Source organism: Alosa pseudoharengus, unplaced genomic scaffold, assembly GCF_046254945.1.
Source record: "Alosa pseudoharengus isolate Yale_2024_CS ecotype anadromous, Long Island Sound unplaced genomic scaffold, YU_APseudo_1.1 YU_APseudo_1.1_scf_7, whole genome shotgun sequence".
In the NCBI taxonomy this organism is placed as follows: domain Eukaryota; kingdom Metazoa; phylum Chordata; class Actinopteri; order Clupeiformes; family Clupeidae; genus Alosa; species Alosa pseudoharengus.
In genome coordinates, this window is record NW_027468859.1 from 20305377 (window position 1) to 20328127 (window position 22751).

Sequence of the window (22751 nt, forward strand, 5' to 3'; positions counted from 1 at the left end):
ATTTGTGGTGGGTGGGTGGGGGTATTTTTATGGAGATTCTACACTACAGCATAGGCTACAAGTAAGCTTACAAGACTTCCTGACAAGATGTGACATTTTGCTTATTTTAGAAAACATACTCATGAGGGTGACATTACAACTGTAATGGATTAGAAGGGACTTCACTGAGCTTTGTTGTAGGCTATGTATTTTATTTTCTTTGACCGAATTAAATGTCAAATAATTTTGGCTTGACAATTTTTGCCTTGAGATCATTGTTACATCATCAAACTTTCAGTAGGTGACATGTAGGCCTAGGTTAGGCTAGCATAGAGTATCTGAAATAGACATTTACAAGCATAGGCCTATCAATATCATTGTCCTCGGTTTTGGGGCATTCGATATTGGAGCCAGAACCGGGTTCAATAGATCTAGACTAAAGACAAATAAACCAAAAGACAGTCTGAGTATTTAATAATCTATTTCGTTATCTGTTAGACATCTGGGAATCCTCTGTGTCGTCCTCATACCAAGTTGGACTTATCTGTGAATTAAAACATGACGTATTAGCCTATTCTATAGGCTACATTACCAACGCTATCAGTGCAAAGAAAAGACTCGGGTAGGCTATAGCTACTCACAACTCTCCTCGAAGTGTCTTCGCTCGATGGTTCGGGCACTCGGAGTGTGTTCCATCCAGCCAGTTCGCTCCACTGACGGAGCTGTTTGCAGCGCACTAATATCGTAGGTATTCTGGAGATGACAGTCGAAGTGCCTCTTCTCTGGTCGTTGCCAGAATTTACTGTCAGCTTCAATTCGACACCACGTCTCTCTCCGCACGTTTAATTCGGACAGTTCGTCGTGTTTTGCCTTTGCCATGGCCATAGGCGTCACAATAAAGATGGTTTTGTCGCAACCTTTGAACACTGCCGGTTGTCACCAAAAGCAAGGCAACAGGCAACGTCAGTTCAGAAACCTGAGAATGTGCGTCCGTAGCAACGTTGCAAGACATCAAGCAAGTGGCTAAATGTGACTAATAAATACTAGCATTGTGATATCATATATGACCAACCATAAGATGATGGGATTACCGTTCTTTTGAGGTAAAAAAGAGAGTAACAGCCCAGTGATAACTAGCCAAATTGCGCGCTCTCCCTCTTTCGTTTATGGAGAAGAGATCTTTTTTGCCTATTTATTTGTATTTGATATGGACATTGCACATTAATAAACATGAAATGCAAACATGCCATTTCTGTTGTCCATGGACCGGTGTTAAACGGTCAGAGGCCCTACACCAAAAAAGAAAATACACTTCATGGTATATGATAGTACATAGTAAATGTTAAAGGACACAAAGCACATAACAACAAGAAATAATAATATAGCCTAGGCAGCATAAATTGCCGGTAAAAAAACAAACAACAAAAAAACGCAGACATTCTGTTAGAATTGGATGATAACAGGTCTGATTGCTGATTATCCTCTTCTTTAGGGTGGATTTGAATGTGGTGTGTATTGTTAAGTCTCTAATGTGGGTTGGTATTGAGTTCCATTCATGGGCAGCTTGAAGAAAAAGCAGATTGACTGAAACTACTTTTTCTGAATGTAATTGTGCAGTCTCCTCACTTAACTAAATTTCTGGAAAATTGTAAAAAAAAGTATACTTTAATATAACACAATTAGCAACAAATGTCAGATGCATAGATTGAGACAACCCTTTCTTACTGGAATGAAAACTTAAATCATTCAGTAACTACCTGAATAGTGACTGCTGCAGCATCAAAAGATATTTTAATAAAGTAAATGTGCCACATTGTGCTGCTGTGTATATGGGCAAACATGTTGTATGCTAACTGACAAATAGAATGGTGGCACAGAGTAAGTTGTTTTGCATTTTATGTTATATCTTGTCAACATGTCAATACAATTTAACACAAAATAAACAATTATAGAAACAATAGGTTAAATATCACTTGTCAAAAAAAAGGTTAATTACCAGTTGGGGTAATCAAAAATATCCAGCAACTTTTGTTAACTGTAGGTCTATGAGACCACGTTGTTACCAATACACATTTATTAAGAAATAATAACAATCACAAACCAACTGTTCATTTTCAATGATAGTAGGCAAGCTGTCAACCGATGTAGAAGATGAGACATATATATATATACACGTTTTAAAACATACAGGCAAATTGGCTGCTGTTGGCATTCATGGTTCTCCCTCCATTTCATTATTCAATATTTCCATTTAAATATAAAGACCTTCTCAGTCAGTGCAACAAAACTGTGTCATGTGGCATCTACTTTGTGTTTCCTCTGCAGACAGAAAAGGTAAGATGCACAGGACTGAAAATGTGTTAAAATGTCAGGGTAATAGGAGCAGGAGTATAAGGAATAAACATATGCATTATGGAAATGAGCACTTCAAACTGAGTAGTCTTTTAACATTAGGTAGGCTGTATGGTACAAAACAGACATGTCTAAAAAGTCATTATCATCAGCATAAGCAAAACACACATCTATTTCCAAATCTCTAACCTGGGTAAAAATGAATAATGGCCTGTGCCTTTTATATTATTTGAGCACATGTAACAGGATCAGTAGCCTGGACAATGGCATTGGCTTACATGTTGGCAAAGAGGGTAGCGGTCCTTCTGTTGAACTGAACTCCAGACAAATGCCATGGGAATGTTATAAAATTTTTTTTAATGGAATCCCATTAGACTACGAATGACCCTTTTGTAATGGAAAAAATGCTCCTGCACTTTTTCCAATTAAATTCTTTTTTTCACAGAATGACCATAGTAAAGTTATGTAGTTTCCACACAGATCATTGGCCAGCCTAGGAGGCTGGGATGCCTCCTCCAATCGGAGGTGTTGAAAGAGGTGGTAGGAGGAGGGACTTAAGTTTGACAGACATGGCTGCGATTTCTGGGTCCTGTGTTTCATACATTTTCACCAGCCTGGCAAATTTCAGGACACCTAGAAAAAAGACATTATTATTATCCTTATGAAACAAGAAACAGAGTTCATCAACCTCTAAAGAATCTTTGAAAGAGCACAGGACACACATTTCATTCATGATGATAAAATGAAATTACAAAACATAACTTGATACATGTTTAATGTCATTTTCTTTACACACTTGAAAGCTGTTGACATGTGAATAGTGTTTTATAATAGTGTAATTATAACAGCATCAAAACTGAAGTTATGATTTTTGGCTCTCCCAAATCTAGACACACTCTTGCCAGCCAGCTAGATCACCTTGCCCATATCTCAAGTCTCATGCTAAAAACATTGACTCAGAGCTTTGTCTTGACAAAAAATCTGATGTTTTGTCAAAACATCTTTGATCAGTTACGAGAAATTGCCAAACGCGAACCTTTTCTGTCTTTTTATGATCTGGAAAAAGTCACTCATGCCTTTATTGCATCATAGCTAGATTATTTCAATTCTCTCTAGGCTTCCCCCAGTCCCTATCAATCATCTGCAGATGGTCCAAAATGTGGCTGCTAGACTGCTGACTGGTACTAAGAGACATGAGCACATTACTCCAGTCCTGGCTTCCTTGTATGGGCTACCTGTTCATTTTAGAGTCCAGTTCAAGATCGTTCTGATTGTTTTTAAGTATATTAATGGGCAGGCCCCTAGTTATATCACTGATTACATCCATCCCCACCAAGTCCCCAGGTCTCTCAGATCTACAGGCAAAGCCCACTTCCAGGTATCTCGGTCACGGCTCAAACAAAAAGGTGACAGAGCCTGGCTGGGGCACATGCACCGTACGCCGGCGACCCGTGTTCGATTCCCGCCCCGTGGTACCTTCCGGATCCCACGCCAGCTCACTCTCCCATTCGCTTACTGTCACTCTCCACTGTCCTATCATTAAAGGCATAAAAAGCCCCCCCCCCCCACAAAAAAAAAAAAAGGTGACAGAGCCTTCGCAGTTGCAGTGCCACGGCTGTGGAACCAATTGCCCCTGGACATTAAAAATGCTCCCTCCATCTTTGCTTTTAAGTCAAGGCTCAAAACCCACCTTTATTCTTTGGCTTTCCAAGCTTCCTAACCCTCCTTCTGTTGCCATATCTGTAACTCTTCATGTCTCCTACTGTTGTTGCTGTCATGTTGCTGTTGATCTGTGTCTGTCTGCTGTTGTAGGTCTCACACTGTATTTATTTGTTTACCTTTTTCATTTATTTTATTTTTATGTAATTTGTTTTATTTTGTCAGTGAAAGCTGTGTTTAAATTAAAATTTAATTTATAAATAAATCTTACCTACTTACTTACTTATTATAATAATCTCATGTCATTGCTTTGTTTCTGATTACCAAGTCATTTTGTGACGCTGTGTAAGGAGCACTGATTTGAAATAATCAACCCAGCAGGTACTACAACCAGCCAGGGTACTAAAAATAAAAATAATAAAAAATAACATGTAACATAACTGCAAAATAAACACAGCTGAAACACCTACACATGCACATAGATGCACTTCCATGTGTCATCAGAAGCTACGCATATCACATTGATCATGATAGCAACAAAGAGAACAAAAAATTACATAATAGAGAACACAGCTAAGTACAACATCGATAACACAGACAGATTCCAGCTCAGACCCTCCAGTCCTTACCTTCGCCCTCGTTGTTGAAGCCGTAGGCCTTGATGACCTCCTGCTGGATCTGGGTGGCCACAGGGAGAACCAGCTGGAGCATCTTGCCCATGTCGTTACATGCACTCTCCCTGGCCTCTTCCATCCGCGCCGCGTTCTCCGGCACAGAGAAGGCCTGGATCACCTCGCTCAGTACCACTGCATACACACAAGCATGCACGCACGCACGCACACGCACACGCACACGCACACGCACACGCACACACACACACACACACACACACACACACACACACACAACGCACGCACGCACGCACACACAACGCGCACAAACACACACACACAAAATGAATCACACACTTTAGTTCTGGACTACTGGATCAACAACACTGCTCCAATCTATTCCATACCACCCTAAACACCCTAAATCTTACTGTGCAACTGTCTCCACCATTTTTTGAAAGTGTACATCAAATGTGCTAACTACTGATTGGTAGCCCTATACCTCGAGCCTGTTCCACTGTGAGTGTGGGTTGCTGCGCAGGGGCAGATGCCATTTTGGTTCTGTCTGGTAGAGGACCTGCAAAACAACCAACCACAGTGCATTAAGAAGAATTCTGGGCTACCGTACTTGACCTATGCAGCAAATGTAGCCTAGGCTACAGTATTAAACGTAGATGTTCATATATGTTAAAATGTTAAATGTTCTATCTAGAGTCTTAGAAACTTAGAACACATTTATCTCTGATGCTACTGTCACATTCCTCTCCAGGTGAGTTTATCACTAGTTTCAATATTTTGTGTTGTTACGAATGAATAAACTATTTGGGGTTTGACAATTCACAGTCACGGACTACCTAGTGCAATGGAATGTTAAATGTTTTAAACCGAAAACAGACCACTATCCATATAAATCACAACAGAATAATCACGTTAGAGTCCGACAGACAGGGATGCATTCATTCACACATCAAATGTCGATAAGAGCAATGTCTTACCTAAAATTTCGTGGGCCTATATCTGACTTCGCTATTCGTTATATCCACCAGATTACCTACAGCACAAAGTTCAACTTCATGGAATACAGGGTCTTTAGTCTGTATTCGATATCTAATATAAATACAAGAGAGACATTTCAAGTGAGCCCACCTATGTTTTTCGAGGCGACAAGAATTACATAGTCAACTTCCGGCCCGGCGCAGGATGCCGGGATGTTGTGTCATAATAAAAGTCATTTTACGCTCAACCACTCTCGCATTGCACATTTCCCATTTCCTAGGGTTACAGTTTTTCTCGATTGCTTTGACCTGTTTGAAGAAACTGGGATCCACTTGGTCTTCATGAACATCTTCTTTTGCACAGCAGAAGTCAGTTTTTTGAAGACAGAATTTGCTTTTGCTGCATGTTTTAAGTGTTTTGAGGGAGTAACATAGCCTGGAAAATCCAGACCCTGCAATCTAGAAAGATTAAGGGTCTGGCCACGAGTGATGTAATGACCCAACTCGAGGGGCGACACCAAGCATGCATTTGAAAATCTCACTGCACACAATTGGATAACACTAGACCAATGTTTACTCTGAGTGATTCCGGACTTCGACGCTATTGGATAACACGACGACCAATGTTTACTGGCTGATTCCGGACTTCCAATGTTGCAGCATTGTCATCATCTGATTAGCTTGCCTCTCGCCCGCCTATATCATACACCAATGTGATTGGTTCCCCGCGAAGCAAGGGGCAAAAGTAGCCTAACGTGCATCATTACTCATTGCCAGAGTCTCTTGCAGACCAGAGGAGGCTCCTTCATTGAGGAAAGGGAGGAACACCCTCCCTAAAATTTCAGAGAAAAATAAAAAATATATAAAGTGAATTACTAATCTGATAAATTACTGTTAATATTACTATTTTTAACACTTTGAATGAACAAAATCGTTCCCCTAGGTCAAAATGGCAACAGCACCCCCTATCGCTATTGAAAATTACTGTATGGAGGAGCTTCCTCCTCAAGCCCCTCATTGAAGTCCATTATAAACGCCTCGGACCCCAGCGGCTCGTGAATCACGTCGTTTTCAATGGCCAAGGGAGGAAGCTCCTCCGTACAGTAATTTTCAATTGCGATAGGGGGTGCTGTTTTTAGCGGCAACGGTTCAAGAACGTTATCTGCAGTCTACGAATCTTATGTTGAACGGAAAGCTTGTTTTTTGCTCGTGAAATAAACAGTACAATGGAATCTCAAATCTTTTATACATTCAAATACACTGCGAATACACTGATGTATGATGAATGTTTATCAAAGCAGGAAGACCAGCTCCAAAAATTCATATTCCAAAACAAGACGGTAAGGCTAGTGTAGGCTACATAGTCAGACAAATAGGCCATGCAAATAGGCTACTAATGGCTAACTGGTAACGTTAGCACAGAAAACAATCAGCCATAACCTACTGCTGACCTGTCACATACGTGGACAGTTCACTTGGTAATCATCCAAGTTATGCTTTCATAAATTCCCACTTAGCTATTACAACCTGTCTTTAAATTATAGCGATTTGGCTTTAAAAACAATAGCATGTTACAAATAGACACATTTAAGGTCTATTTTTAATGGTAAATAGTTCCATGGTTTTATAAAACAAGTGTCTATTTTTATTATTATAGACTTTTCTGCCAATATATTACACTGAGCAAAACCTCCAGACTTTCCGTAATTTTTCACATCTGGAAAACAGTATTTCATAACTAGACCTACATATCTTCCCTGACTTCCCAGACCTAAATTTACATTTATTAATTTAGCACTATTATCCAAAGTGACTTAAATATTTAAATTATATTACAAAGTCCATTGTCCCATTGTTTGGGGTTAAGTGCCTTGCTCAAATGCACAATGGTGGAAGCCAAGAATTGAACCCACAACTTTTCTGGCTGCTGCATGCTTGCCTAGCTCCTTAGGTCAGACCTCCCCCCCCCCCCCTGCTACATAGTACATACTGCTGCTATAAATGTGTCTGGGTAGGCGGCCTACATACTCTATTGTTCACATATGCCACCAACACCATCACAACCTCACATTTGCCACTAACGCCAATCAAGCAGACATTCCTTCCTCCGTTATTTTTTTAACCACCAGCCGCCACTGTTGCAGACACAATTCAAATTGTGCTTTCACGAGAACTCTGGATTTCCAGGGTAGGAAAATGTGTCATTTTGGCCAGAGTGCTTGTTCAGGCGTTACTGTGATGTCAGAGTTGACACAAGCATCAACCCGATCGAGAAATTTTTTAATAATGACCTGTCTATAGCCGAAGGCAATAACAAACTTGAAGTGTAGGCTAGGTCTTGTTTTTTTAAGAGGCGGCACTTTACTGTAATTTACCCCATGTCCATCTATTTTAATGATATTTTATTTCTGTCTCTGAGGTATCTATGAATCATAATTATGAAGGGTCGCTGTGTGTTTTGACGGGAAATGAGTGCCTGTCAACCTCAGGTCAGGTCAGATGAACTGCATATGAGTAAAAGATGACGGCACAATGACAGCTATACTCCCAGAGTGAGTTCCTGTGACCCCATCACCCCCAAATATCCTCTCCACACTAAACAACACCACTCAGTGCTAAACAAATCAGTAGCATCACTTCAACCCTGTATACCAACACAAGTCCAAATATACACAGGCTGCTGTGATGTGTTCCAGTTGCAGGATGTGCTTCCAGGAAGAGAAAGTCACGGTGGCCTTTGCGAGATCATTTCAGGGTCATAGGGAAGTCCATGACCCCATCCTTCTCAACTGTCCTGTCTCAGACCCTGGGAACATAATGTAACATGCACGTCTTGATAACTCCATAATCCCCACAAAACTTCTCCTAAATCTTCGAACCATCCCCAAATCTGAGCATGGGCGGATTATGAACTTTCGGGCCCCTGGGCCCAGATGGGTTTGGGGGTCCTCCCCCAGAATTTTTTTAATTTGTTTGATGTGATTTCCTGTATTCTGGTGCATTTTGGGGATGGCCAATACTAAATTCAATCAGATTCATAGCCTACATCCTGATTTGTTGATATTGAGGCAATGATTCCATGCAAAGGCTTGGGCTTCAGGGCCCCCTGACCCCTTGGGCCCCTGGGCCTGGGCCCGGTAGGCCTGTGCAGTAATCCATCCCTGAATCTGAGACTGTGAATTGCTACTTTCAATGTTATTGTATAGGCCTAATGTTTGGCGTTATTGCTCATTGTTATTCTGATGTTAAGTTGCTTTGGATGAAAACATCTGCTACCAAAACCATAAACAGGGATAGTCACTCCAGAGATTTACATATTTTAAAAATAATATAGCAGCTCCTTGAACAGAGACAGCTTTCAAACGTTCAATGTTTAAAATAATGAATATGTTCAAAAGAGTGGAGGGAACAGGCAAGAACTACACAGAAACAAAAGGACAACATAGAAAAAACAAACGAGAAAGAAAAGCAGTTTTGCGTTGGTAAACATATTGACTCAACAGGGCTCTTGCACCTTGTTTGTTTCATTTTTGCTCTTTTCTTGTAACTGTATTGATCTTTCTCATATTATTCTTTACATTAATGTTTTCAAATTGTCACCAGTGCTCTCACAATTTGCAAGGTTAAGTGCTCAAGTTATTTTAGGAGTTTTTGAGTTAAACCAGATGGTTGCTCCCTGAGTTCCACAAATACGTTCCCTGCATCACTATGAAACCACAGAGTTCCCATACGAACACACTTTTGTGAAAACATGTTATAAATATATTAGCAAAAACCCAAACCCATTCAGCGCTATCAGCAATTAAATGGAATGATTTTGACAATAGGAATATTTTTCCAGAAGTTTCACTGGACCCAGCATGGGGAAAAGTATGCAGTGTTTGCCAATGATAGGTGCTCTTTATGGATAATACCATCATGTTCCATTATTGATATTCTTCTCCCTTTCATATACTGCACAATGTTTATTCTAAACACAAAGCTAACTCAATCATAGCCGGCACAGTGCTCTCATAGCACCCCCACACCCCCTATTCTGTAATGGAGTATGGACCCTTTCAAGAGAGTTCCATTATCAGCATCATAGTTGGCCCCACAAGACTTCCTTTTTAACATTCCATATGTTATCTTAATGCAGAGGAAGTAGATTGGGGCCCAAATAGAATGTTCAAGCATTGTTTGTGTTTACCTTGTTGAAAGGGTCTATATAAGGCCTTCGGTTCCCACAGGTTTTCCCCTGCTGCTGAGAGGGACCAGCTGGCCCATCTGTGTTTGAGAGTGGGCACTGCTGTCTGGGACAAAACAAATGCCTCAGCCCAGAGTTGGCCAAACCACACCCCTGCCTCCTCAATCCTAAGAGCATGGCTCCTATGGCCGGCATCAGGGGCGTTACGTTACGCAAGCTAAAACTTTTGGTGGGCACGATTAGAGTTGGGGGGAGTGAGATAGACAGAAAATGATGACACGATTATGTTGAATCTGCATATTCAAAGACTTTTGGGGGGAACTTAACCAAAGTCTGGGCATGTTGGCATGTGGACGTATCGCTGCCTAGCTTCAATGGGCACAACGCCACCAGCCAGGGTGACTTGGGAACAAACCTGACTGGTTCTGATGTGGTCCGTGTGTCTGACACACCTTGACTCCAGCTCTGCACTACAGTCAGCTAAATATCTGTGCCTGCAACAGTGGGTGTTGATGTGTATGTGCTCACATAAGCTTAGAGGTCGTGTTTGTTGTGTATAGTGTAAGCGCAGCTTCAAACTCAGCTCTTTTGCACAAACACATTCCTGGACTGTGTCACTGTGAGCATGTTTTCCTTTTGATCAGCAAAGCTGCTCTGTCTGGCCAACGTGCACAAACAGAGGACACAGATTGTTTAAGCGTTCGCTGTATACTGAGATCCATGTGAGACATATCGGATCCTTTTTTTTTTACTGACCTCATTTTCAGATGGTTACAGTGTGGTGTGTTATTTCGACATCTCAAATTAGGGCCATGTGTGACTAAGGTACATGGAGTTTTCCAGTCAAATGTTTTTTTTAATAACATTGAAAACAAAGGCCCACCAATGCAGAAACAAATGGTGTCAAGTTCTTCAGAAGCAAAGAACATTTTTAAATATGCCTATATTTTTTACATCAGTTTTGAGAAAATGATTCCCATTCGAGATTTTCCCCCAGCCTGACATGTCAACGTTTAAAAAAACGATAATTCTTTATGAGGCGTTTTTGTCTATATTTAAAAAATATTATAGAATAAAGTATTACAGAATAGTGTGAGTAGCCTGCATTTCTTTTATATAGGCATGTGTTGTACGTAAATCTTATCTGCATCTGATCCAGGCCTCCTGTTAATGGAAGTCTGTGTATATTACAAAGATCCTCTGTTTATGGCAAGCCTATCCACATAGATACTTTTAGCAGCCTGTGCGTGATGGCACTAGACACTGACGAGCACAGGAACATTGAACTGAAGCATTAATTATACTAAACAATAGTGAGACTTGCGTTGCTGCGCTTCGAACAGAAATATTTACATTGGCAAGTAGCTGTTTGTTTTTCTCTTTAATAGAGCTCTGTGTTTGCATTCCCAGTCTGTCTTTGGGAAATGGTCACTGTCTGCAGACTGCTCACACTAACCCAGTGATTCTCAAACTGGGGGTCGCCAAAAATATTGGAGGGGTCGCAAAATGATTTGCAGTCTGGATTAAAGACATTTTTTTAAAGGTTTTTAGTCAAAAGCTGCCATTGACATAATGCCTTTGATGTTGACATTGCCTACCTATGAGAGAAGACATTTTCTGCCTCTGCTTCCAATGCCCATCTCGCTACATTTGGAAACCAAATTCCACCGATTAGAGAGAAGGGGGTCGCGAGACTTGGCCCATGTTTTTTGGGGGGTCGCCAGACAAAAAGTTTAAGAGCCACTGCACTAACCCCTTGATGAACAAAAGCTTTAATGGCTAAAGTTAGGCTACAGTAAGCAATTTTAGCATTTCTGAACTTTGCCACTGTTGGACTATATCCTATCCTGTGTGGTAGCCTGTATGGGAGATATCTGGCCGGCAAGGATGCTTGTCTCTGTGGACATTTCCTGATTAATACACTTCAGCCATGTTGAACTTTTAGCTTTGAATTACAGAACAAGACAAGAGTCACATAGTTTTTTTTTCTCAGAGCATATATTTTTGTACTGACTATGAGAACCGGACGCCAGTTATCTTAAATTCTTCAATGTGTAACACACACAGCTGCACACACACACACACACACAGACTACTGCAGCTGTTGAGAACCGAGGCTGAATTATACTCAAAGCCACAGAACATGGAACAAAGCCTTGGGCCCTGTACACCAGAGTCCAAGTCAAGTGTGCAGTATAGGACACAATAATCCAGGTTATAAAGTCATGAGTCTCCCACATCGGTCCTTTCTTTTTCTCTCTCTCTCTCTCTGGGGGTAAGACAACCAATTCATACGCAGGTCACTAAATTACTGAAACAAACCACAGCCTCGCAAGATGAAGTAGGCCTAGCCTGAGGTGCACAGTGATCCAAAGACTTAAGTGTTGTTTCAAATTCTTAATTGGAACAGTGTTGCATGAAAGGCCTGGGAATTTAATTAGCTATGCGGAGATGGGGACGAGGTGGAGGAAGATAAAGATGAAGACGAAGAAGACCATGTTTACTTCAGTTTTGATCCATAGTGTGAAGATTGCTTTCTAATTGTTTGCACACTTTGTGACACATAAATGACAGTGCTTATAGGGCAGGTTAAGTCGGAAATTAAGTTAAACTGTTAAAATTAAGTTAAACTGACATCGCAGGATGAAGTCTTAAACAAACACTGTTAAAGAGCACTGACAGACAAACAGAACACAGAGAATTGTTCACACCCTATAAGGAGCCTCCTCCTCAGGGCCCTGTTAAATAGATAAAGGAGTTATACACAAACCCTTGTCACACAGGCAATATTGAGTTTGTCTTTCTCTCTCTCACACACACACACACACACAAAGTGTACTGTTTAACCAGATCTAAGGATGAGATGCTAGACTTCACTGTATTGTGTTAACTTTGGCTATGACAGACATAGTCTGTCTCTGTGGTTTAGTGATCTTCTTAAATGTACAGTGTCATGTTCATTTGGACATGTTGCTCCATATCTTTTCCACTCTGCTTAACCAGCCTTTCCTGTAGCACTGCTCACACTCACACCAAAAATATCCTCATCTGTTCCCATTAAATATTCTTTAATGTGCTTAATTTTAATTTCACTGAACTAAAAACTAAACTAAAACCGCAGGACAGTGTTTTATGCTATTTAAAAATAAAATAAAACTAGGATTAAGCACACCTGTGTATAAACCGCAGTGCCCAACAGCCCAATGAATCATAATTAGTGGGAAGAAAAGAAACACATTTCCCATAACCCAATATGGCCCCGCCCCAGTGTACTAACCTCATAGCTAGAGAAATTGCTCAAAATCAATGTATTAACTTTTGTTAATTAATAGTCAGGAAATTGTAGGTAACTAATTAAGCATCATATATAATATAAGCATTACTTCCCACCAAACTTTATTCAAATAAGATTGATTTGAATAAGATTTATTCCATGTCACAATTGCCCTGAGACATTCTGCTTGTGTGGACAAGCTCTCAAATACTTCCTGCAAAAGTCACCAAAACCGAGCAAGGCAGATGCCTCTGTAAACGCAATTTTAATTGAAGTATCTGACTCTGACATAGGGTACAATGAAATCTATATTGTTTATAAAATTGTAGAAGTCTGGATTCTTCCCAGCAGTACATTGCTGATGGCCCTCTGGGGTTAAGAGTATTTAATCGTCACATGTTGAACACTATACATGACATGCCCTCAGTTCCATCATGGGCTTCAGGCAACATCCTGTGATATTTTTAACCTTTTGTAAGCAAACAGTCATGATGAAAATTAGGTTCACTTTTTACAGACCATACCGCTATTCTCCTGAGAGTGTTTTTCCCACAGATTGTTTCATTTATTTATCCATTTTGTATATACATTATTTATGTATCCCCCCCAGTGTACAATGAAATCAGAAACATGAACAGAACTACACTGTACAATTCAACTGACATGACAACTCCTTTTGGAGTTTAAATTGTTTCCTGTTTCCTTGTGTGCATGGAAATGCTGTCTGATATATTTTCATGGACGCATGTATTTAATGTGTTTAGCCTTGATCATTTTTAGATTAAGCTTGTGATTTAAAACTTCATAAAATCATCACTGGTGCTATCTTGAATTTATACAGTGATGTGCAGTGACACGCTCATCTTGTCCATGCAGTCATGATGGCACTCCATTAGTTCTTGCAGTTAGTTCTTGTCTTCTCAGATCGTTCTGTACTGTGTCCCATCCTCTCTCCTCGAGCAGTCTGTCCACTCACATTTAGTCAAAGGCATGTAGGTCCACAGCTGTGACCACACATCTGACCTCTGACACAACCTGTCAGGAGGACATCCCTCAATCTGACTGGATCATCCACTGCGAATGGATGCCACAGTGGGCCACACAGTGCACCACGTTTGACCATCCAGGCCCTATCTCTGGTCGTCACTCCTCACGGGCAGAGGGCAACAGGCGTCTGTGCAGGCAGCTTGTGACCATCTGCTGGGCTATCAAGCCTGATGGGTCTCGTGGTGTGGATGGTCCTCTCCACACTGACCAGTGGCTGCTGCTGCCGCCGGCACAGCTTCCCCCACAGGAAGCGCAGGACAGAGGGGCTGAGGATGATGAAGACCCAGGGGTCCACGATGGAGTTGAAGGAGAGCAGGCGGAGCATCTGGAGGTCCTTCTTATGGCTGGTCTCAGTTCGGAAGAAGTTTGTGTACACCTGGATCTTAGAAGAACACACAAGCCACTGCATCAAAACATAAAGCTGACAATTCTACATTTAAATTATTGCCAGCAGGGGTTTGGGCAAGAACTAAAACAATGCTAATTCTAAACAAATCAAATATACAGTATATGGGTGAATACAAACTACTATCCGACTACAGGGGTGAATCTACTACATCTGATTTCAGAAGTGTTGAGTAACTTGGCTTACCACAAGCGGAAGAGAAAAAAATAAAAAACAAACGGTCATCACAACGAGGAGGACAAGATGCTCTACTTCCTTAGTGATGGACTCGTATCTTTTACGACCTCGCGGTCCTCGAAACGATCCACGATTGTGTTTTCTCCTCCGGTACATGCCAAACAGATGATAGCCGACAGATCCATTGCAGAACACCGTGCACAGAATCATCACGAGCATAGCAGATGCGTAGAGTCCCGCGTAAATTTGACCTCGGCGCTCTTTAGGATGCATGTCAAAGAAGCACCACGTACCGGGACAATACAACAGATACTTCCCAACACCTGCGAAAGGTAGTGTACAGAATGCAAAGCAAACTAGGTAGATGAGAGGAATCGTAAAGTATCCGCAGCGCTTGGTAATGTACCTCTCGTAAAAGTACGCGTGCCCAATGGAGAGCCAACGTTCCACAGCCATGGCCAGCAGAATGGACAGGGTGGCTAGGCTGAAAAATGTCATGCTGAAGCCGAAGTGGTTGCAGAGAGGTCTGCCTCCCATCATTTCCAGGCTCGCCTTCCTCACGTATGCGGCAAGAACTACCGGGCTCACAGCAAGCGTCCCGAGTAAATCCGTGATAACCAAAGCAGTAACCAACACGTGAAAAAGAGAGCGACTTTTCCTCCAACGTCGTATCTCCAACAGAAACAACGCGAAGATGTTTCCAAGAACCCCGGCCGCGAACATGGATGCGGAAACCGCTGGAGTCCCTGGGTTGTCTGGGCCAAGGAATTTGCAATGTGTGTCTGAAACATTTGAGCGTTCCATCTCAAAGTGCTCTTTGGCTTATTACTGTTCACACATATACTGTAACAGTTCGATAGGCGAGGGACAACTTCACGGACACAATGCTGTGCTTTCTCTGTGAGTATTTGGTGCACGTGTTGCAAGTCTCCAAATGCTCGCCGTGCGCTCCCGAGCGCAGCGCTATATAGAGTGTACACGTCACACGCTCTCTGACAAAAAGAAGCAGTGATTCACCCCATTGCAATTTGTGATCATGACGTCATTGTGACAGTGAAAGTATGGTCATGTTGCAAATAAAAAAATTGCTGTAGAGGAGCTCGTACAGTAAATGTGTAGTGTATTTCAATTATTTCAGTTGAATAACTAACTATCTTAGTAAAACTACTGCAACAATTAGTAGGCTAAGCTGAGAACTTTTGTGAAACAGGAACACTTTTCAACTTGCATGTGTCAAAAAGAAGGCTATTTTTTCAGACATTTATTGGTTTCGTAAAAAACAGTTTCGTTAGAAACATCTGTTCTCTTTTGTCCAGTATTTTAGTCTATTTAAATAATTAATGTGCAGTTCACCGGCACAGTGAAACGGTGTTTTTACACATGTTCTGAATTCAATACTTTAATTTCATTTTAACAGTCTCACAAAAAGCACAGGAAGAGTACAGTTGTTGTTTGTATTATTTACAAGTTTATGCAGGATTAACGTATGGCCGGTTAGCTCAGTTGGTTAGAGCGTGGTGCTAATAACGCCAAGGTCGCGGGTTCGATCCCCGTACTGGCCAAGAACATTTATTGTTGGTGAAGGAATGAAATACTTGTCAACAATTACGGCAACATTTCCAGTTACCGCAGATATGTGAAAAGTGAAGCAGATAGTTCTGCCTAGGACCTGACAGCTATGTAGTAATTTGCACCAACTGTAGGCAAAGGATGTGAGATAGGGATTAAAGCAACACCAAAGAACTTTCCCTCTGTTGCACGCACGCTATTTGTTTATCCAGCACCGGCTTTGCAAATAACGATGTCCACAGACAAGGTAGAACATTTTGCATGACTTATAAAAGTACGATGTATTGCGACATCAGATGCAAGTCAAATTTGTAGTTTCTTATGTCTCATTCCATCGAACTACAGATCCGTATAGAGCTAAATTTGTCTCAATAATATTTGTATATGCGCAGAGGTGGATCCACAAATATTTCTTGATTTGCAGGTGTATTTTGATATCTACAAATAAAAAAAATATTTGTAACTCGTATATTGATTTTTACAAATATAGATGTGCATTTGTAAATAAAATGCCATTTGTAAAATCGAAAATTTCATTTGTGAAATGTGAGTCTGCATTTGTGGATCACCAGCACACGCATTCTTCGCTTTCCAAAGTTACGTGTTGTTGAGACGTTCTTCACATGAAAGTCACACAAATCCACACGTAAATAGGCCTACTTTAATTCACCGGCACACAGAAATCGCAATCCAGTAGATGGCGACATCCACAAATATTTCTTGACTTGCATTCGTGTTTTGACATCCACAAATAAAAAAAATCATATTTGTAACTTGTAAATTGGTTTTCACAATTGTAGATGTGTATTTGTAAAACTGAAAATTGCCTTTGTGAAATCTAATTTTGCATTTGTGGATCACCAGCACACACAGTTTTCGTTTTCGCATTTGTGGATCAGCATTTGTGGATCACATATTTTTGAGACAAACTTTGCACAGGGAAGCCACCCAGATCCACAAGTAGCCTGCTGACACTTTCTAATCCAGTAGATGGCAGTGTTGTTCTATGGGACTCATCATCTATCTATAAAGCAAGAAGCGTCTGTGTGTCTGTCTGTCTGTCTGTGTGTCTGTGGCACGCATATCTCGCTGCCCGTTTGTCAGACTGATTTCAAACTTGGCAGGTGTCTTGCTACGGGCATGAGTAAGTGCAGTGCCAAATTTGACGTTTGAATAAGAAATGCAAAAGATATCGTTAAATATATGGTAAAAGAAGCACACTTTGGCTTTCGCCGCTAGCAACTCCCCCTCCCACACAGCACTGTACTGTAAGCTACCAGTGAGGATAGAAGCAGGGCTTTGGCAGAACTGGATCAGTGTAGGTTACACGGGTAAAAACTTAACATGTCTGACCTCAACAATAAAGGGAACTCAGCGGATTTTGCAACAACACGCCAACACACAGGTATGCAGTGGCTCTTCAAAATGACGTAAAAAATGATGTGCAATAAACGGACACTTCGAATAGCCCAGGCTACTCTGGACTGTCTTTAGACTTTGAATAAGCAAACGACAATTCCAACTGCAAGGTCCTAAATTGAAACGAGCGATAATGGTCCCGAATTAAAGAACGTCTCAGAATGCCACACATGCAAAGCATAACTAGCAACAAGCAACGAGTGGCAGGCAGTGTGATGCCACTTAGGCCTATATGAATAGCCCAGGCTACTTTGGACTGTCTTTAGACTTTGAATAAGCAAACGACAATTCCAACTGCAAGGTCCTAAATTGAAACGAGCGATATGGTCCCGAATTAAAGAACGTCTCAGAAAATGCCACACATGCAAAGCATAACCAGCGACAAGCAACGAGTGGCAGACAGAGTGTGATGTCACTTATAGGCCACCAGAGACTGTTTTTGATTCACACCGTTGTAAATTCCATATGATGCATCATTCCACAAAATGGTTTGTTTTCTCTATCGTCAAGTTCAATAGGCTAAGCATAGGCTATAGCCTTGACTCAAAACAGCTGTTAGGATTATGTCATTTTGATTTGAAAAAAATGTCACATGCAACCATGCTTAAATTCTGCTCACTTCACATTTATTATATTATCTGTAGGCCTATTCATTATTGAATGCTTACCTGGAATTATGTTTTTCCCTATCATCCTATTTTTAAAGCAGGCCTACCTGCAGGCATGTAATTGGGCTACAGGAATAGCATGTTTGAACGGGCACTGCACTAGTAGAAATAAACACTAGAAGTCGCGTTGAGCCTCTTGGAATGCGTCGATACGGCCGCCATCTTGGTACAGGTACAGAGTCATTTGACTACGCCTGCGAGGGAAAGATGCCAGACTTATTTGTAGATATCAAAACACACATGCAAATCAAGAAATATTTGTGGATCCCCCTCTGCGCATATACAATTATTGAGACAAATTTAGCTCCATAGATCCGCTACCCGATCTGGCAAACTTACATAGTGCGGTTATAGCCGATAGAGGGCCGCAAAGCAAATGCAGAATTGCCGTTCACCCTGTTACGAGTTGATGAACCACTGAAACGATTTTGGAAACATTAATTTAAGGTATAAAAAACTCTTTGGTGTTGCTTTAAGTGTAGACCTAGTGTGATATCCAACAATTTCACATATGTCTTATCACTAAAATATTCAGTGTGTAGGACAAACAGTATTTCTACACTTTAACTGACCACTCCTCTTCCAGCTGAACTTGAAAGGACACTTTTATGAGATAGTTGGGATGGGATAATAAGAGAATGAAAAGATTCTAATCGGAAAGGTGTCCTGTTCTGGCTAGGTTTTTCTGGTTACAATAACTTTTTTGATATGAAATTACAGTCACATGTTTAATTGTTGATCAAGAGAATTCAAGGGTAGGGGCAGGCTTCATTTCAGTCAGTCTCTTTTTATTTTTAAGAGTGCTGGGCTAAACTAGAAGAAAACGTAGTCAAAAAAAGAGATAAGGTCCCACATTGATACAGTATATCAATCTTTTTATTATGCAATAAAAAGATTGATATTTGCAAACTGCGACCTTTTCTCCTTTTCTAAATATTTACTAAGCCAACATTATAACCAAACATTAAAACAACTTTTTAAACTTTAAAATATAAACCAGAAATACATGTTGTGATTTATATTGTACACAAGTTTACAGTTTTTATTTTTAACACAACGTATCACTAGCTATTCCACAGCACAGTGCAGTACCAATACAGCAGCCTAGAGAAAAACATTTTTTTCGACACTTTTACTACCAACCAATAAGAGACCTTCACCACATCTCATTACCAATCACAGTTATCAATATACATCCAAAACTATTACAAATAACATATTCACTATTCCTGTGTTGAGAACACCACATGAACTATTTTAATCTATAGTACATTTCTATTGGGGCTGAACCCAAGGTGCCGGTCGGCTACTCGTCAGGGGCTTCCTGCCTGGATTTATAGCTACCGAGGGAGGGAGAGCTCTGGAGAGGTCAAAGGAGCTTAATCTAAAAAGCCTCAGCATTTCTGGGCCAGGGAGTCTATTCCCAGTGAATGTGTTATCCTCAGATGCCTCTTTCTCCCAGGCGTATCTTATGCCAGCTCAGTGAGATCATAGGCCTTTAGTGGCCTACCACATTTTACATGTATTGTCATTTAGCTGAGGCTATCATCCAAAGCGACTTACAAAATAGGGAGTTTATCTATGGTTCCCATGGCTCATTAGCAGTTCCTAGGAATAGTATGTCAACAGGACACAGCTCTTTCATCTTTTTGTCTCTGTACTCATCCGGTGTTGAAGCAGGACATTTCAAGGGACGCGCATCTCGTCGGTTATTGGTTGAAACACTTTATTTTGCCTTTGAGGGGTTGCCAACCCTTGTTGGTAGCAATTGTTTTTGTGTACAGATCTCGGAGCCTAGGCTGCCTAAAGAGACGCAGTTTTTTGACGGCCTGCTCATGGGGGAGGCAGCGAGTGGATCGTTAGGAAAGATTAGATGAATGTGATAATTTATGTTTGGGCCTTTTTTGGGCCTGAAATCACTGATACAACCTTTAAAAATGGCTAGAATTCTCCTCATTCTGATTCATTGGGCTATTGGGCACTGTGGTTAATTCACAGGTTAATACATGTTTTTTTTTTATTTGCATAAAACATTGCCTAAGCATTTGTTAACCTAAGCATCTGAAGCAAAGCCTTTATATATTTATAGTAGTATAATAGTATTTCTGATATGTTGCTGATTGGATCATAAACGGCCACAGCAAAGAAGAGGAATGACTGATTCTTCTCTATAAGCTACATGTTATTTTCTATATTTTTGATATGTTGCTGATTGGATCATAAACGGCTACAGCAAGAAGAGTGATTGATAATGACTGACTCTATTATTGTGTTACATGCTCCAAATGTAAAGCACTTTGAGCTGCATTCTGTGTATGAAAGGTTCTATACAAATAAAGCGTATTATTATTGTCCTGACCTTTATACGGCTCTGGGTTTGGTACTCCATTTTGAAGACTAAATGATGCTGGTGTGGGACTCCATTCTGGATGATGCGGGCATGGGGCTCCATTTTAGTTTTTATTTTATTTATCCTTTATTTAACCCGGAGAGTCCCATTGAGATCTTGCATCTTTTTTAAGGGAGCCTCATTCTCAATGACATTGGTTTGTGGTCAGAGTGCATGCAGCCTTGGCTTGTACAAATCATGTGCATGAACACACTCAGTGACTCTTCAGTGTGTTTTCACATGTGTTTTTGTCTGAAATCAGACATAACTCTTCCCTGTGGATCCTGTGACTAGTGGTGACTGTGGATGAGAACAGGGCAGACAGTTTGTACTCCCATGATTCATATTTCATGGTGTCGCAGATACTCCAGCCCTCTCAGTGACCCACGGAATCCCCGCTGTCCGTTAGACACTGGAGTGAGTTGAGTCACCAAGGCAACTAGCCTTATCCTTAAAAAAATACATTCCCAAGAGTCCTTCCCAGTGGCACTTCTCCTTGCACAGGACTTGGTCATGACTATTTTTCTAGGAATATTTTTCTTTGACTATTTTTCTAGGAATTTCTCGAAACATACTGTACTGACATAATGTTGACAATTTTCCCGTCGTCTTGAGTCAGGCTCTTACAGTACGTCACTCTGCTATGGTTGTAAGGGATAGCTGGGAAAGTCTGGAAACCAGACGGGTCAAGGACGAGACTGTCAGCGGATGCAGCTCTGTGATCACTTTTTCACTGTGCTCTGCTTTACAGCCACACATTTTTCCACTTATCTTTCAAAAAGAAAACCATTTAGACCACGGATGACGTTCTTCAGATGCTGCCATGTCTTGAAATTACTCATATGTTGCACAAAGTGTGAATGTTTACCAAGACATGGAAACAAGAGTGAAAAAACCCTTAAGACCCAGTTTAAAGGTGTTTCTTTCTAATATCAGGTAATGACTGTGATTATGGACTGTAACTATAAGAAGCTTCACTCTGCAATTTGTTATTGGATTTTGTGCTGAACAGATAACAACAGACAAACAGGGAGTGAGAAAAGGTTCTGGTTTAGTTTGAGATTTGCCTGACAGTCCACATGCTGTCCTCCAAATTGTCACAAAGTCATCACCCAAGTCTTTCTCATCTGACCCACCAATAGGAAGGCTACAACCATGATCAACTGGACAACTGACACGTCCAGACTACATCAAAATTATACTCATCATTTAAGATGTTTGTGACAGCTGATGAGGATTTTGCTCCGATGCCAAAAACATGTGGAATGCATGTGGCATGTTGGAAAACACATTTACTCACTAGCATCCTAAGTACCCATGGAGGTATTATATATAACTGGAGAGAGTGACTAAGTCCCGCCCTCCATACAAGTGAATGGTGGAGGCTAGGCTAGTAAATCCGGCCAATTCATAGTCAACGCCATCTTGAACACTGGGGTTCGGATCCAGCGCTGATCCAGCGCCAGTCGGCTCTGACCATGCGCCAAGTTGCAAAGCTGGATATGACGCATGGACCAACGTCGATTTTTATTGGATATTCTGTAAAAAGAGAGTCGTCCTCCAGTAAGAGGGTGGCGATAATGCACATAAAGTCCTTGCCTCATAACAAGAAGAAGGAAAAGTTGCTCGGGAACGCGCATAGAGTCCGAGTGGAGTCGCCCTGAAGCGCAACTTAATTTCATTGGATAACACAGCGGCTCTAATTAAGAGCGGTCTGCCTGCTGTTCTGCTGCAAATATGCATTCGAACATGACGTGAAATATCCGTAGTCGAACTATAAATAAACTATTCGGTTTTTAGTGCCAAGTGTAGCGCATTTTTACAGTCTATGATTAGTTTGTTTTTTATTTTATTGTTTGCCATCTCATAGCGGGTGCTCTAAACGTATTCTAGCGTTGGCCCATGACCAAATCAAGCCAATAATAGCCAGTAGCCACAATAATGACTGGAGCCAGAGCCCTCAATAGCCACCCTGTTTTGAAAATAATATTGAAGATATTCAATATTATTGAAGATAGTA

General features: G+C 41.0%; 3 protein-coding genes and 1 non-coding gene across 4 annotated transcripts; 1 reads left to right on the top strand and 3 right to left on the bottom strand.

Annotated features, from left to right (window-relative positions):
* Positions 1-12: 12 nt before the first annotated feature.
* spata45 (spermatogenesis associated 45) lies at positions 13-1164 on the bottom strand. Its single transcript, XM_076272608.1, has 2 exons — positions 621-1164; positions 13-523 (listed from the first exon to the last, which is right to left on the bottom strand). The coding sequence occupies exons 1-2, from the start codon at positions 862-864 to the stop codon at positions 504-506; spliced, it is 264 nt and encodes an 87-aa protein (XP_076128723.1). The 5' UTR covers positions 865-1164; the 3' UTR covers positions 13-503.
* An 871-nt stretch (positions 1165-2035) lies between these two features.
* On the bottom strand, positions 2036-5783 carry grcc10 (gene rich cluster, C10 gene). Its single transcript, XM_076272607.1, has 4 exons — positions 5597-5783; positions 5104-5178; positions 4620-4796; positions 2036-2964 (listed from the first exon to the last, which is right to left on the bottom strand). Exons 2-4 carry the CDS (start codon positions 5153-5155, stop codon positions 2825-2827), a joined length of 369 nt encoding a protein of 122 aa, XP_076128722.1. The 5' UTR covers positions 5156-5178; positions 5597-5783; the 3' UTR covers positions 2036-2824.
* A 7871-nt stretch (positions 5784-13654) lies between these two features.
* ptger2b (prostaglandin E receptor 2b (subtype EP2)) lies at positions 13655-15476 on the bottom strand. The gene is made up of 2 exons (XM_076272411.1): positions 14696-15476; positions 13655-14485 (listed from the first exon to the last, which is right to left on the bottom strand). The coding sequence occupies exons 1-2, from the start codon at positions 15407-15409 to the stop codon at positions 14207-14209; spliced, it is 993 nt and encodes a 330-aa protein (XP_076128526.1). The 5' UTR covers positions 15410-15476; the 3' UTR covers positions 13655-14206.
* A 698-nt stretch (positions 15477-16174) lies between these two features.
* trnai-aau (transfer RNA isoleucine (anticodon AAU)) lies at positions 16175-16248 on the top strand. The gene has a single exon. It is a non-coding gene; the product is annotated as a tRNA-Ile (tRNA).
* Positions 16249-22751: the final 6503 nt, after the last annotated feature.